Below are 12,512 nucleotides of genomic sequence, written 5' to 3'. Positions count from 1 at the left end.
AATGTTGAAGATAACAGAAAACTAAAAACGCCATTCCGTAGGGAATGACCATATCTATCAGATCACCAAATTGGGATCCGATTGGATCATTATTATAGCCACAATGATTACTGGTGATCTATGCGCGCTATTTTTAAAATTTTTCAATTTTATCACTTAACAAACATGTCTCTCTTAATAATTTACATACATTTACATACTGTAGACAAAGTCTCGCACTCGCTGGCCCATTGCGTGGGCGCTGACTTGGCCATGGGCGCAGGCATAGCTGTGAAGTTCAAGGAGGTCTACGGCAAGGTCGATGAGCTGCGTGCCCAGAAGGCGGCCAGCGGTGATGTGGCTGTGCTCAAGGATAATGATCGCTACATTTACTATCTGGTGACGAAGCCACAAAGCTGGGGAAAACCAACATACGAGTCGCTGCAGTCATCTCTGGAGCAGATGCGCGAACAAATGGTGAGTGGCTTGCGCTAACTTTTAGATCAATTCTTTGCTTATGCATTTCGAACCTTTTCGCAGCGCAAGAACATCGTTAAGCAGCTGGCCATACCGCGCATCGGTTGCGGTATTGATGGCTTGGAATGGGACAAAGTCAGCGGCGTTCTGGAGTACGTGTTCGGGCAGGAGCAGCTGGAGATTGTCGTCTACAACTTTGTGCCTCCACCAAGCAATTAAGAATCAATTCTAGGCGAAGATATCAAATAAAAGAAGTATACATATACAACATATACCTAACATCAATTGTATTTATTATGGGAATGGGAAATATGTGCAATTGAATCCTAAATCCTTGATGTCCTTGAAGCGAGAGAGATTGAAAAGGATCGGGGAAGTTGTCCTGATTACGAAAAGGTGTGGCACATTCTGATTGGCCCACAAATATAGGAGAAAAGAAGAAAACAAAACTGTTTTGTCGTTGTTCTCAAAATTTGTTGTAAAAAAAAAAAATTGTACATCAAAAGATGTTTTTGTTATTGTTGTACAACAAACACTTTCTTGTAGTGAACAAACCACGTAGTTAGCACAGTGGCGCTTCCGCGATCACGACGGCCATTTCTTAAACTAAAAATGCGTTCGCACAGTGGCGCCACCGTGATTATTACGGCCATTTATGGAACTAAAATATCGTAGTTCGAGAGTTGGCCGCTCTGTGTTGGGGCGCCACTGTGAAATTTTGAAATTGGTCCACTGAAATGGCCGAAAACAGGAAAATTTTCAGACAAAGTACCAGGCGAACAGAAGTCAGCAGAAGGTAACTGGTTTCCATGTTTTTTCACTGTGTCAAAATCTGGATGCTATGAAACCGCAATTCATTTTAGTTACTTGGCGACTGAAAAATTAATTGCGGTTTAATAGCATCCAGCTTTTGACACAGTGAAAAAACATGGAAACCAGTTACCTTCTGCTGACTTCTGTTCGCCTGGTACTTTGTCTGAAAATTTTCCTGTTTTCGGCCATTTCAGTGGACCAATTTCAAAATTTCACAGTGGCGTCCCAACACAGATCGGCCAATTCTCGAACTACGTTATTTTAGTTCCAGAAATGACCGTCTTCATCGCGTGGGCGCCACTGTGCAAAGAGGTGACTGTCAAAATTTGACAAAAATAACAGGAGAGATTTGTTTTGTTGTTTTCTCCTTTATTTGTAGTCCGTCCAGGATGTTCCACGCCCCCTCGTGATCGGCACAATGTCCTGGATCCTTTGCGACCAGTTCGGGTGCAAGGACATTAAGGATAATGCCATTTTCACGTTGTTTTTTCTTTTTAATCTCTACAAGGCTATAGCTCAGCTGTTTCCTGTCGAAAAAGGACATGTCACGCCTCCTCGGGATCGGGAAAATGTCCCGGATCACTTCGGGTGCTAGGACATTAAGGATAATGCCATTTGAATATTGTTTTTCTATATAATCCCCTTCAACGCTATAACTCGGCTGTTTCCTGTCGGATCAGGACATGGCATGCCTCCTGGCGAAGGTACGAGTCTCCTGTATCGCTTGAGTCCATCAAGGACCACATATGGCTGTCCTACGCTATTTTGTAATTGGGAACTTTTCAGCAGAAAAAGGGTGCTATACTTTTGAGAACAAAAGCAGCCCCCAAAAGATACTTCAGTTTATTGGCCTCTGCCCCTGACAAGTCTCTGCCGCTGCCTCTGCCGTTGCCTCTGCCCTGACTCTGCAGTGTGTGTTTCTAGGGGAGCGTGGCGAGCTAAAGGAGCGTGTTGGCGTGAGTAGTGTTGTTGATGTAGATGACAGATGAAGAAAAAATGTAAAATTTGACAAATAACCGCTAAGTTGCAGATGTAGTACTGAGTGCCGGGTATAAAAGTTGTGACGCGTAAGAAGCGTCTCACACGTCCCTTCTCGTCACGATTTCAGATCGGTCAGATAAAGCATATTTTTACAAACACAGGAAGCCGTCGCACGTCCCGATTGGCCAACACGTAGCGGAGATAACAATTATTATACGACTGGAGAATATGTCCCTTTATAAGGACTCAGTGATATCGAGCACTTCCTTTCGGACAAGATAGAGCGAAATTTGTATGAAAATTGTATAAATTTTGGCTCTTAAAAAGAAGAAGTTTCGATAATGTCCTGGTGAGCGGAACAGCCTCATGTATAATTTGCATCCACCGAGTATCTCAAGGAATGCCCTTTTTTGTATTAGACATTAGATATGAAAATCCCAGCCCGAAAGTATTCCACACTTTTATAATAAAGTCACCACCCAAAAGCACGCCGTGGTTTATTTTTGCAGATTCAATTGCTTTTATTGCTCATAATAATTAAATCTCATTTTTGATCATTTACAATTTTTTTAAATATGAGTCTAGTTGGGTTGATGGTGTTGGACTATAAATTCAGCGGGAATTAATCTTAGATCAGATTAACAGGCGAACACGTCGGCAGCCCTGTTCATGTAATACCCGTAATCGTTATCGGCCTGTTGCTGATTGCAGCGGCTTTTGCTCCACGCCAATCAGCTGCAATAAAGCTTTGTTCACTTTAGCAGGCAAACCAGACAACAGTTCTATTCTGACAGTCCTCATGACATCATGATACTCGTAAGCGGTCTATTGTTCGGTGCAGCGGCTGTTTCTGCTATTGGATTACTATTTTTTGTGGTTTCTCCATTGGTGCATGCAGTTGGACTGCTCATTCTCGGGATCGTTTGGCTGTGGCAGCGGCATCACTTCTGTCACTGGCTACGTCTTGGTGTTCCCTTTATTCGGGCCACGCCCTTTGTGGGGAATGTCTGGCAATTATTGCGCGGCAGCTGCTGCTTCGGGGATCAGTTCCGACAGCTGTACGAGAGTAAGGAAGCTGCTGGTCACGCCTACGTGGGCATACACGTGCTCCACAACCATGCCCTGCTTCTGCGAGACCCGGCTCTGATCAAGCGAATTATGGCTGATGACTTCTCCCAGTTTTCGAGCCGTTTCGAGACCACAGACCCCATTGGAGACACGATGGGTGCCCAGAATCTGTTCTTTTCCAAGCACGAGACATGGAGGGAGACGCACAAGATCTTTGCGCCCTTCTTTGCGGTGAGTAAGGTGCGTCAGATGTACGGTCTGCTGGAGCACATTGGCCAGCAGCTGGAGGAACACATGGAGGGGCAACTGAATGGCAAATCTGAAATGGAACTGGAAGTCAAGCAGCTGTGTGCCCTTTTCACAACAGACATCATAGCCTCTCTGGCCTTCGGTTTAGAGGCGCACAGTCTGCAAAATCCCGACGCAGAGTTTCGCCGTATGTGCGTCGAGGTCAACGATCCGCGACCCAAGCGCCTGCTTCATCTCTTCACAATGTTCTTCTTCCCGCGATCGTCGCGTCTGGTTCGCACCCATCTCTACTCCGCCGAGTACGAGCGCTTCATGCGAAAGTCAATGGACTTTGTACTGGCCCAACGCGAAAAGAGTGGCGAGAAACGTCACGATCTGATCGACATATTTCTGCAGTTGAAGCGTACCGAGCCGCCGACGAGCATAATCCATCGCCCCGACTTCTTTGTCGCCCAGGCATCGTTTCTGCTGCTGGCTGGCTTCGACACCTCATCATCGACTATCACCTTTGCGTTGTACGAGCTGGCCAGGGCGCCGGCGATTCAACGACGACTGAGGCAGGAACTCAGTGATGCGCTCAGAGCCAACCGGCATCAGCCTCTGAACTTTGATTCGGTGAATGGTTTGGTCTACCTCCGCCAGGTGGTAGATGAAGTACTGCGGCTGTATCCTCCGACTGCATTCCTGGATCGTTGCTGTAATGACGAAAAGGGTTATGATCTGTCTTCTTGGAACTGTGGCAGAGCTTTAAAGTTACCTGCAGGCGCACCAGTGTACATCTCCGTTCTGGGACTCCATCGAGATGCAAAGGTACGTCGACTATAAAACAATAATTTGGTTATCCATAACTTTATGTTTAATGCATTTGCAGCACTGGCCAAATCCGAACAAGTTTGATCCGGAACGCTTCTCGTCGGAGCAACGCCAGCAGCACCATCCAATGACGTATTTACCCTTTGGTGCCGGTCCTAGGGGCTGCATTGGCACTCTGCTGGGGCAGCTGGAGATCAAAGTGGGGCTGCTGCACATACTCAAGAACTATCGTGTGGAGTTGTGCGAGCGGACACTGCCAGAGATGGTGTTCGATCCAAAGACTTTCGTGCTAACTGCAAAGGGGGGAACCTATTTGCGTTTTGTGAAGGATACTCTATGAATGTATGTGAATATACATAAATAAATATATCATTTTAGTACATTTTTCACTATATTCATTTTTATTATTGGTAATTGAATTTTTCACATGTTTTTTCTGTTTAAACTTTTCTCAAGTTCAGCTCAAAAATGTTCACAAAAGTTTCTTGTCAGTTGAGTTGGTCAATTGCTGTTGCTACTTATCTATCTGGTAAGAGGATTAGTAAAAGGTACTTTCCAAGAGCTGTATAAACGCTTCACTAATCTTTAAGTAGCTTCGAAGATAACGATACATTTCAGTAGGGACGACAGTAAAAAGTAGGTTTTAACATTTCAGGGGACAGGCTACTTTTAAAAAGATCTTTTGTGAGTGGTTCAACAACAGCAATTGACCGACTCAAATTGTTCGACAATCATCAACCATGGATTTTGTATTTATTTTTTTCGGTTTTTGTACAATTTAAAAAACTAACTCTCGAGCGTTTCGATATCTCGCTTCACTTTTTACAAATTATCAAAAAATAACTAAAGCAATTTTACACAGACATTATTTTCGTATCCAACATAAACTACAGGCTAATAACTAATTGCATTTTTGTTTTCCTTTATGGGTTTTGCTGCTTTTTGTTTTGTTGTTTTGCTCACTATTATAAAAAAGATAAAACACAAAAGTTTTCGGATCGAAACATGTGGATACTTGTACGGGGATTCAATGAATTTGCTTGCAATAAGCTTGATTTAAAATGCTAACTACATGCTAAGAATACCAGTTAGCAAATGTACAACAATTACTTATTTTGGGAGTAGGTGTGTGAAGGTAAAACTTTGTGAATAATAGTAAAATAAAATACATGCATATACATAAATATGTATGTATGTTTGTGTTTCTGTGTCTGAATATTGTCAAAGCAAAATGCAAATTACATTCGTGAAACTTTCAGCTGGAAAACTATTACCATTTTGATTGATTCGATGATTATTACAATTTGTGGATTACATGTTGAAGGTATTTCAATATTATGTTTGTATGTGTTTGGGTATGGCATGTGTTGTATGATTTTTGTTTTGTTTTTAGCAGTTCACGATTTGCATTTTGTTGTATTTGAATATTTTCTTATAGCGAGACTGGATGTCTCTCTTATGGAAGCAATAAATCAAAGTTGAATTCAAAATTTTAGCAAATGAATAAATTGGATTTTAGATTCTCTCCTCTACGTGAATAATTCTGAATGCATATAGTTGTATTTTTGTTTTGTATATGTAAATTGCAAGCAGCTGTTGTTGCATTTGATTTGATTTTTGGTTTTTCCTAATTCTGCCACAACAACTTTTCGAAACGTGGGTTGAAGGGGAGTGGCTGGACACTCCACTTGTATCGTATCGTATCGTATATATGGGCATACATATATAGCTATAGATAATTACATTCAATAGTAGTGTAGTGTAGTGTTTTGACATGACATAGACATTCATCATATACCCACATATATATAGCGTATATAATGCATATATATTATTCTCACTTATAGGTTGCAAGTAAACGTATTTTTGCACACTTCTTAGCCTAGTACATTTAGTTATGGTTTACTTTCTGCTTGCTTAGTTAGTCTTCTAATACATTTTACAAAACAGGGACGCTACTATCTTCTATCCTGCATGACCACCTGCTTGAGGGCACCCGCCCGGACACTGGACTTCACCTCGTGTCCGCCCAGTGAGGCGGTGCCATCCCGCGCAATGTACAGCTGAAGGCCAGAAGCTGCAGGGGCAAAACAAGTATTCAAATTAATACCAAAACCAAGGATCAATATGTTTTTATGACAACTCACTCTCTGCCGACTCCTCTAGCTGATCCAGTTTTGTATCCTTCAATATCTCATCGATCAATGAGTCGGGATTTACGCGCGTCTCCTCCACACGATCCGAAACGCGGGGCCCATCATCCAGTGCCCCCTTTTTGCGCTTCTCTCCGCTACTTTTCGAGCGATCTAGAGATCCTGTTTCACTTATAACTAGCGAGCCGGAACTGGGATTCCTGTAGAAACAAAGCAAGAGATGACAAAGGTTAATTTGGGCATTTAAATAAAATAAACTTAAGCGTAAATAACTAAAGTTCAGTGCTCTATTTGGCAGTTGCGGGAACTAAAACAAACAGAAGAACAGGCAGAATAACGTGGCAGAACAGTACAAAATATGGACACTCCATTCGGTCATCATATCATACATATATCATGCTTGAATATATATACATATATATATATCTCATTTTATTGCTGAATATCATGAAACGACAGACAGTGCCGACAAAATGATGCAAAGTCCAATCCAGAATAAATCAAAAATTACTGGGTTCATAAATGTATGTCATACGGAACGTATAATGATTGAGGCAAGCCTTAAGAATGTTTGATATTATATGGAAAACATTTTTGGGGAAAATGAAGTGAAATCAAAGTTGGGAAATTATAGGTATGAATAAATCATAGAAATTATGAACATTATGGCAGTTAATGGTTAAAATGAACTTGAACATATGGTACGAGTGCAAAAACATCTAGTTGGACATCTATTACACAATATTTAAAGTAATTCTTAAATAATAAATACAATTTTTCAATGAAAATTGTATCTAAAATGCCCACAAATACATAGAGGGATCTACATTCATATATAAAAATTGTAGTAAAACTTAAGCAATTAGCATAGACACATAAGAAAGTGAATAATCTGGGAACTATCGACAGCACATTTTACACACACAGAACACATCGTATATCCTTCCTAAAAGAATATAATATATGAACTATATGTGGAAAATGCACAGTGGAGAGGAGTGCAACAACTCAGGATTGGGATTTACAAGAACTTAAAAGCTAACATTATGCAAAGGCCACTAGGCAGCCATAGATCGAATGTGAACCCACATCATGGTGATGCTGGGGCGGCGTATTATCTGTGTGGTGGCCAGCGGCGATAGCGTTGCGCCCGACATAGACATCGTGGTGGCCGAGGCCATGGCGGAGGCCTCGGCTGCCGCCGCAGAGGTGGATAGCAGCAGCGAGGCCGCCGATGGATTGGAGCGTATGCTGCACGCATCTGTGGGACTTGCGGCCAACGAACTGAGTGCATCTGCAGACATGACGTTGCCCAGCCGCGGACTACTGCCATGGCCATTGGGGGATCCCACGCTCATCTGTTGGTGTTGGTGCTGCTGCTGCTGCTGGTGCTGCTGTGGGGAGTAGGATGCCGGGCCATCCACAGTGTCCTGGCCGCAGCTCGAGTTGCACTGGAAAGTGATGACTGCGCCGCTGCTGCTGCTGTTGCTGTTGCTTCCATTCGACGAGGATGCCGAGTGATTGGAATGTATGCTTGCGAGTGTGCCACACGGTGAACAACTGGAGCCCAGAACATAGCAAGTGCTAGTATTTCCGCCAGCCTGTTGCTGCTGCTGCTGCCTGTTGCTGCCGCTCCCAGAAATGGTGGCAATGTTGTTGCTGTTCTGGCCACTGTTGCCACCGCCGCCGCCTCCACTGCTGCTGTTGCTGTTGTTGCCATCGAAGAGGCGACGAGGAACTCCACTGAAGCTTCTGCATTCGTTCGAATATTCGTTTTAGACACACATTTTAACATACAAATTATCTTGACAAAATAAAAACATTTTTTCTGTTGGAAAAACTTAAACAACTTAAAAAAGAGTAACCAAATTATTGGTTGACAATATCGTCTATAAAGTTAAGAAGCTTTTGATTTGGATTTATGCGTTATATATATGATAAGAGCATTTCTTTTGGTAGGGATATTCGATATAAAGATATTGATTCGATTTATAGTAGGGGTATCGGATATTTTTGTGGCTGCGTATGTGTTTGAATATTAAATATATATTAACAAAAAGTAAACAACAATTAATTTACATATACGTAAACAACTGAGAAATTTAAACAAAATCCTCAGTTAATTTTAATTTCAATAAAGAAACCCCACCAATAACTCTCTTATATCAGTCTTAATGCTCAAGCAACACATATAAATCCATCTTATTGCAATTCGAGATGTATTTCCCATCAATTTCATTATTTATTTCATCCATTACGACATGAAACCCGAGTGGACACGCGCCAGCAGCATGCCCCAACAGCCACACACACACACATCTACCTCTCATTGATATAACCCTGACCTGTCGCCCATGAATGCTGTTGCCCCCTTCAAATAGACGGAGAGCAAAACTGTCGGACCCAGAGCATTTAATGGCCAGGCCCTGACAATTTATAAGCACCTACACCCCGCATTCCTGCTCTACGCTTTATGCTCCATGCTCTACTTTGAGCTCTCTGGAGCTGATTCTCTATGCAAATTTATCAGAGATTCGCCTCAAATTGAATTTGAAATTGGGGGTAAATCTGAGAGAAGAACAGACCATAGAGGGTGGCACAAAATTCATAAAAATTTCATACAAATAGCCAACATCACAGAGGGGTCGTAAAGCCTCTCTGCGTTCAGGTGGCCCTGCACTTGGGCCATATCCTTGTCCCAGATTCTATTTCACTCAGGCTTTGGCTGCTGGTGACCTCAAGGGCTTGTCCATGTTCTCGTGGGCGTGGTTAGAATGCCAGAGGATGCGGGTAGAAGGCCATTTTGCAGGTAAGGCTAACTAGTTTACACACCATTTAATTACTTTACGGCAAATGCTTTTTGTTTGAATGCTCTTTTGAGTGCCTTTTAGTGAAATTTCTTGAATCCCTTATATTTTGTATCGGAACTGTTAGGGTCTTGTGTTTTTCGTGTTGATTAGATCATAAATTTCACCAAGGGAGAGGGTAAGTAAGAGAGGAGGAGTGTGTTTAGAAGCCAATTCTCCATATAAACATAATACTGTACAAGGTTTGGGGTCCCAAAATGGCATTTAAATATGTTATAATCGTTATATCAAACTTATGTCTACCTTAAAGGCTTTTAAGACTTAAGGCCCAAAGAAGTACTCTCTAAATGATTAGTATAAACAATTGAACGAAACGAAAACAGAACGAAAAACAAAACGAAATTTAAGAGTAACGAGTAAAGAAATAAAGGTGTAACGAGTAACGAAAAGATATATGTGAATAATCGCATGTTAAATGGAAACGAGAGCAACGGCTGTGTGTAGGCGGTGGACCAGGACGAGGGACAATGACGCTAGAGAAACGTTCTGCTGGCATTTTTATAAACATTCAAGAACACAGTCTAAGAGTCTAACGGGTAACGAGTAACGATTAACTGTCAACGAGTAACGAGTAACCCATTCTGCTTGCTAGTTGGATGATCTTTGTTTGATTGTTGAAATGAAAATAAAAGCGCGACGAACCTCATTAGCTCATAGGCAGCATTCGTGGAATGTGGCCGAACGATGTAGGTCTCCTGTGTGGCCAGAGGGGTCGAGGAAGTGCCCTGCAGTATGTTACGCCGATAGGCCCGCTCGAAGGGTGTGCGCGACATAAAGGACACCGAGTTGGCCAACAGTTCCGCTGGGGAATCCACCACGTCGTAGTTGAGCAGCCGATTCACATAGCTAGAGCCCAGGGCTGGCTTCTCGGCCGATTGTATCAGGCGCGGAAAGCTCGGTTTTCTTTCGGTGGTGGGCGTGAGGAAGGGATCCGCTTCGATGCGTTCGCTTACAACATCCGGAATGGTGCCCATCGATCGCATCTTCTGTATGGGATAATGCGGACTCTGTGGACTATCATTGCCATCCTGTCCGATGAACTTGGCATTGCCCACCTTGATGTGATGGTTCTGGTGCGTCTGATGCTTCACATACAGCTTCCCCGAGGATCCATTCGAGGTGGTGGAGTTCTTGCGCAGCCCCGGACCGAAATGGTGATGCTGCTGGAAGCGCAGTCGCTCCTCCAGCGACTGATCATGGATACGCTGGAACTCTTCGCGCACATCCTGCTCCGAGTAGTCGTCGAAGCAGAGATTATTCAGCGACTTCATCTTGGGTATCTTGGCGTGCTCGGCCAACTGCTTGAGGCGTCGCGGTGAGTTCCGATCCAGTTCCATCGAGGCCTTGTGGAACTCCATTTCCAATATCGACAGATTCTCCATGGACTTGATCTTGGCCACTCGCGGTGTGTGGTAGTTCTCCTCCAGGCCCGAATCATTGTCACCCGAGTCCTCATTCATGTACTCATCCGTGTCGCTGGCCTCGCCGCTGTCGTAATACTGTGTAGTGGTCGTAGCTACCGCCTGGAACTGTGGCTCCGCAGGTACCTCGGCCATTGGTGTGTGAAAGTCCTCAAAGTGCAGAGTATTGCCAGTGCTCATGGTGGCATTTGGTGTCAAATACAACTGCTCCTCGCTCACATACTCAATGGTGGTGGTGAGGCTCAGGTGGGTCGTGCTGTGGTGCACATGCTGATGGCTGACTGGAGCCACAAGGCCCAATACTTTTGGTTGTTGCTCCTTCTGCTGCTGCTGCTGCTTCTCCTTCTCCTTTTCGTGACATTTCCGACCATGTGGTATATTCAATTTCATGGCATTTATTGCCCTCTGATTGAGTCTATTGAGTAGAGAAACGGATTTTCTAAAACGACTATAGTTTGTTGTTGATTTTTGCATTTGGACGATGATTCGTTGATTCGATTTTTTTTTTATTCGATTTTTTACAAAAATGTTATTTTTAAGGCATTTATTGCGATTGGTTAGTTTTTGTTTTTTTGTTCCATTTACCCCATATTTGTTTTTATATACAAAATATATATAGTATTTTTTGGTTAAGAAAAAGAAAGAAAAACAAAAATTGGTGTTAAAACAATTTAGCCAACAGATTAATTAAAAATTATATTAGAACCACTAAAAATAAATAAATTATAAAAGCTACCATAAAACCAGATTAAAGGGGGGCAGAAAAAAAAACCAGCCATGGGATTAGATGTATGACCTTAACCATTATTACTGCATGAATTTAAGTTAATTATCTTACATCTAAGTTAGGGTTTTAAATATATAAATTATTACAGAATTAACCACAGACCTATGTAAATGTGCGAATGGAATGGAATGAAAAACCATTAAAAGTAGGTTAAATAAACTAGGGGCTTTTTCACTCTAATTTCAACCAAATTTCACGGCAAAGCATTTTTAGATCTCCCACTTTTCAAATAATGCTCTCCTGCTTTACTTAGCTCAAGGTTGTGTGTGGCACACACAACTTTTGTGTAAAGGCCAAATGCCACAAATCTCAGGGGCAAGCAACCTTTGATGAAGTCATCAGAGCTTCATATTTTAGCGAAAAACAATTCTTTCGCTCAAAAATTCTCATATTGTGTGAACCCAACAGACCCCTCAGTCCAACCCAACCCTAACGCTAATCACAGACAACATGAAGCATTTTTGAAATGCAGCCAACATGCACATTCTATATGCCACACGAGGCACAGGAGCGGGGAACAGCAGCCAGCCAGTCAGCCAGCAGCCAACCAGTCTGGTCACGGAAGGCACAAAGGATATTAGAACGCTCTTGCCATACACGAGTTTGCATGCACTTGCCGTCGTTTGACCTTAAACTTTTGCCATGGGAAATTGGTTGCATGTCGTTGTTGTTGCAGCAGCACAGCATCCCGCATCCACAGCACAATTGCTCGTGGCGGCACATTTACTAACTAGAAATTTGCATAACATAATTGAAGGGAAATATCTTCAGTCGGAAGAAACACCTGCTGCCGAGTGTGGAGTGCAGATAGCCTCCACTTTATAATGGAACTGTCAGTTAGGATCGCTGACGTAAAGGTATAACCTTCTCCGCAGGGTTACGTTTTTTTGAGGGATTTTTGAAT

The 12,512-nt window shown here is 42.7% G+C and overlaps 3 protein-coding genes across 9 annotated transcripts in view; 2 read left to right on the top strand and 1 right to left on the bottom strand.

The window, feature by feature from the left end:
- Nucleotides 1-219: 219 nt before the first annotated feature.
- On the top strand, nucleotides 220-713 carry LOC117901433 (ADP-ribose glycohydrolase OARD1-like; the record flags this gene model as incomplete). The annotated part of the gene is made up of 2 exons (XM_034812176.1): nucleotides 220-456; nucleotides 520-713. Coding segments are annotated over 2 exons (393 nt in total), but the record flags the coding sequence as incomplete, so codon positions are not given.
- A 2,305-nt stretch (nucleotides 714-3,018) lies between these two features.
- On the top strand, nucleotides 3,019-4,772 carry LOC117901428 (probable cytochrome P450 6t1). 2 transcript variants are annotated; one of them, XM_034812171.1, is made up of 2 exons: nucleotides 3,019-4,151; nucleotides 4,610-4,772. In XM_034812171.1, the coding sequence occupies exons 1-2, from the start codon at nucleotides 3,058-3,060 to the stop codon at nucleotides 4,671-4,673; spliced, it is 1,158 nt and encodes a 385-aa protein (XP_034668062.1). In that variant the 5' UTR covers nucleotides 3,019-3,057; the 3' UTR covers nucleotides 4,674-4,772. The 2 variants fall into 2 exon arrangements, with proteins under 2 accessions (XP_034668062.1, XP_034668061.1); XM_034812170.1 differs by having other exon boundaries at nucleotides 3,020-4,377; nucleotides 4,439-4,772.
- Nucleotides 4,773-5,146: 374 nt separating this feature from the next.
- Nucleotides 5,147-12,512, bottom strand: part of LOC117901427 (protein FAM102A) — a 53,419-nt gene continuing 46,053 nt past the window's right edge. Inside the window, exons 9-12 of one of the 6 annotated variants that reach the window (XM_034812169.1) lie at nucleotides 10,043-11,269; nucleotides 7,623-8,285; nucleotides 6,528-6,733; nucleotides 5,147-6,457 (exon numbers count right to left, since the gene is read on the bottom strand). In XM_034812169.1, the coding sequence (XP_034668060.1) occupies nucleotides 6,339-6,457; nucleotides 6,528-6,733; nucleotides 7,623-8,285; nucleotides 10,043-11,269 (2,215 nt within the window). In that variant the 3' untranslated portion in view covers nucleotides 5,147-6,338. The remainder of the gene's footprint in view (nucleotides 6,458-6,527; nucleotides 6,734-7,622; nucleotides 8,286-10,042; nucleotides 11,270-12,512) is intronic. The other 5 variants (XM_034812163.1, XM_034812164.1, XM_034812165.1 and 2 more) reach the window with 5 other exon arrangements.

This window comes from Drosophila subobscura, chromosome U (genome assembly GCF_008121235.1).
Source record: "Drosophila subobscura isolate 14011-0131.10 chromosome U, UCBerk_Dsub_1.0, whole genome shotgun sequence".
Lineage (NCBI taxonomy): Eukaryota > Metazoa > Arthropoda > Insecta > Diptera > Drosophilidae > Drosophila > Drosophila subobscura.
Note: the sequence above shows the minus strand (reverse complement) of the source record. Positions and strands in the feature narration are given on the sequence as shown.

What these genes read in the sequence shown, in the direction of transcription:
- LOC117901428 (XM_034812170.1), top strand. Translation starts at nt 3,058, where the DNA reads ATGATACTCGTAAGCGGTCTATTGTTCGGTGCAGCGGCTGTTTCTGCT. An exon ending in GACTCCATCGAGATGCAAAG is followed by an intron (nt 4,378 to 4,438) that starts GTACGTCGACTA and finishes ATGCATTTGCAG; the next exon opens with CACTGGCCAAATCCGAACAA.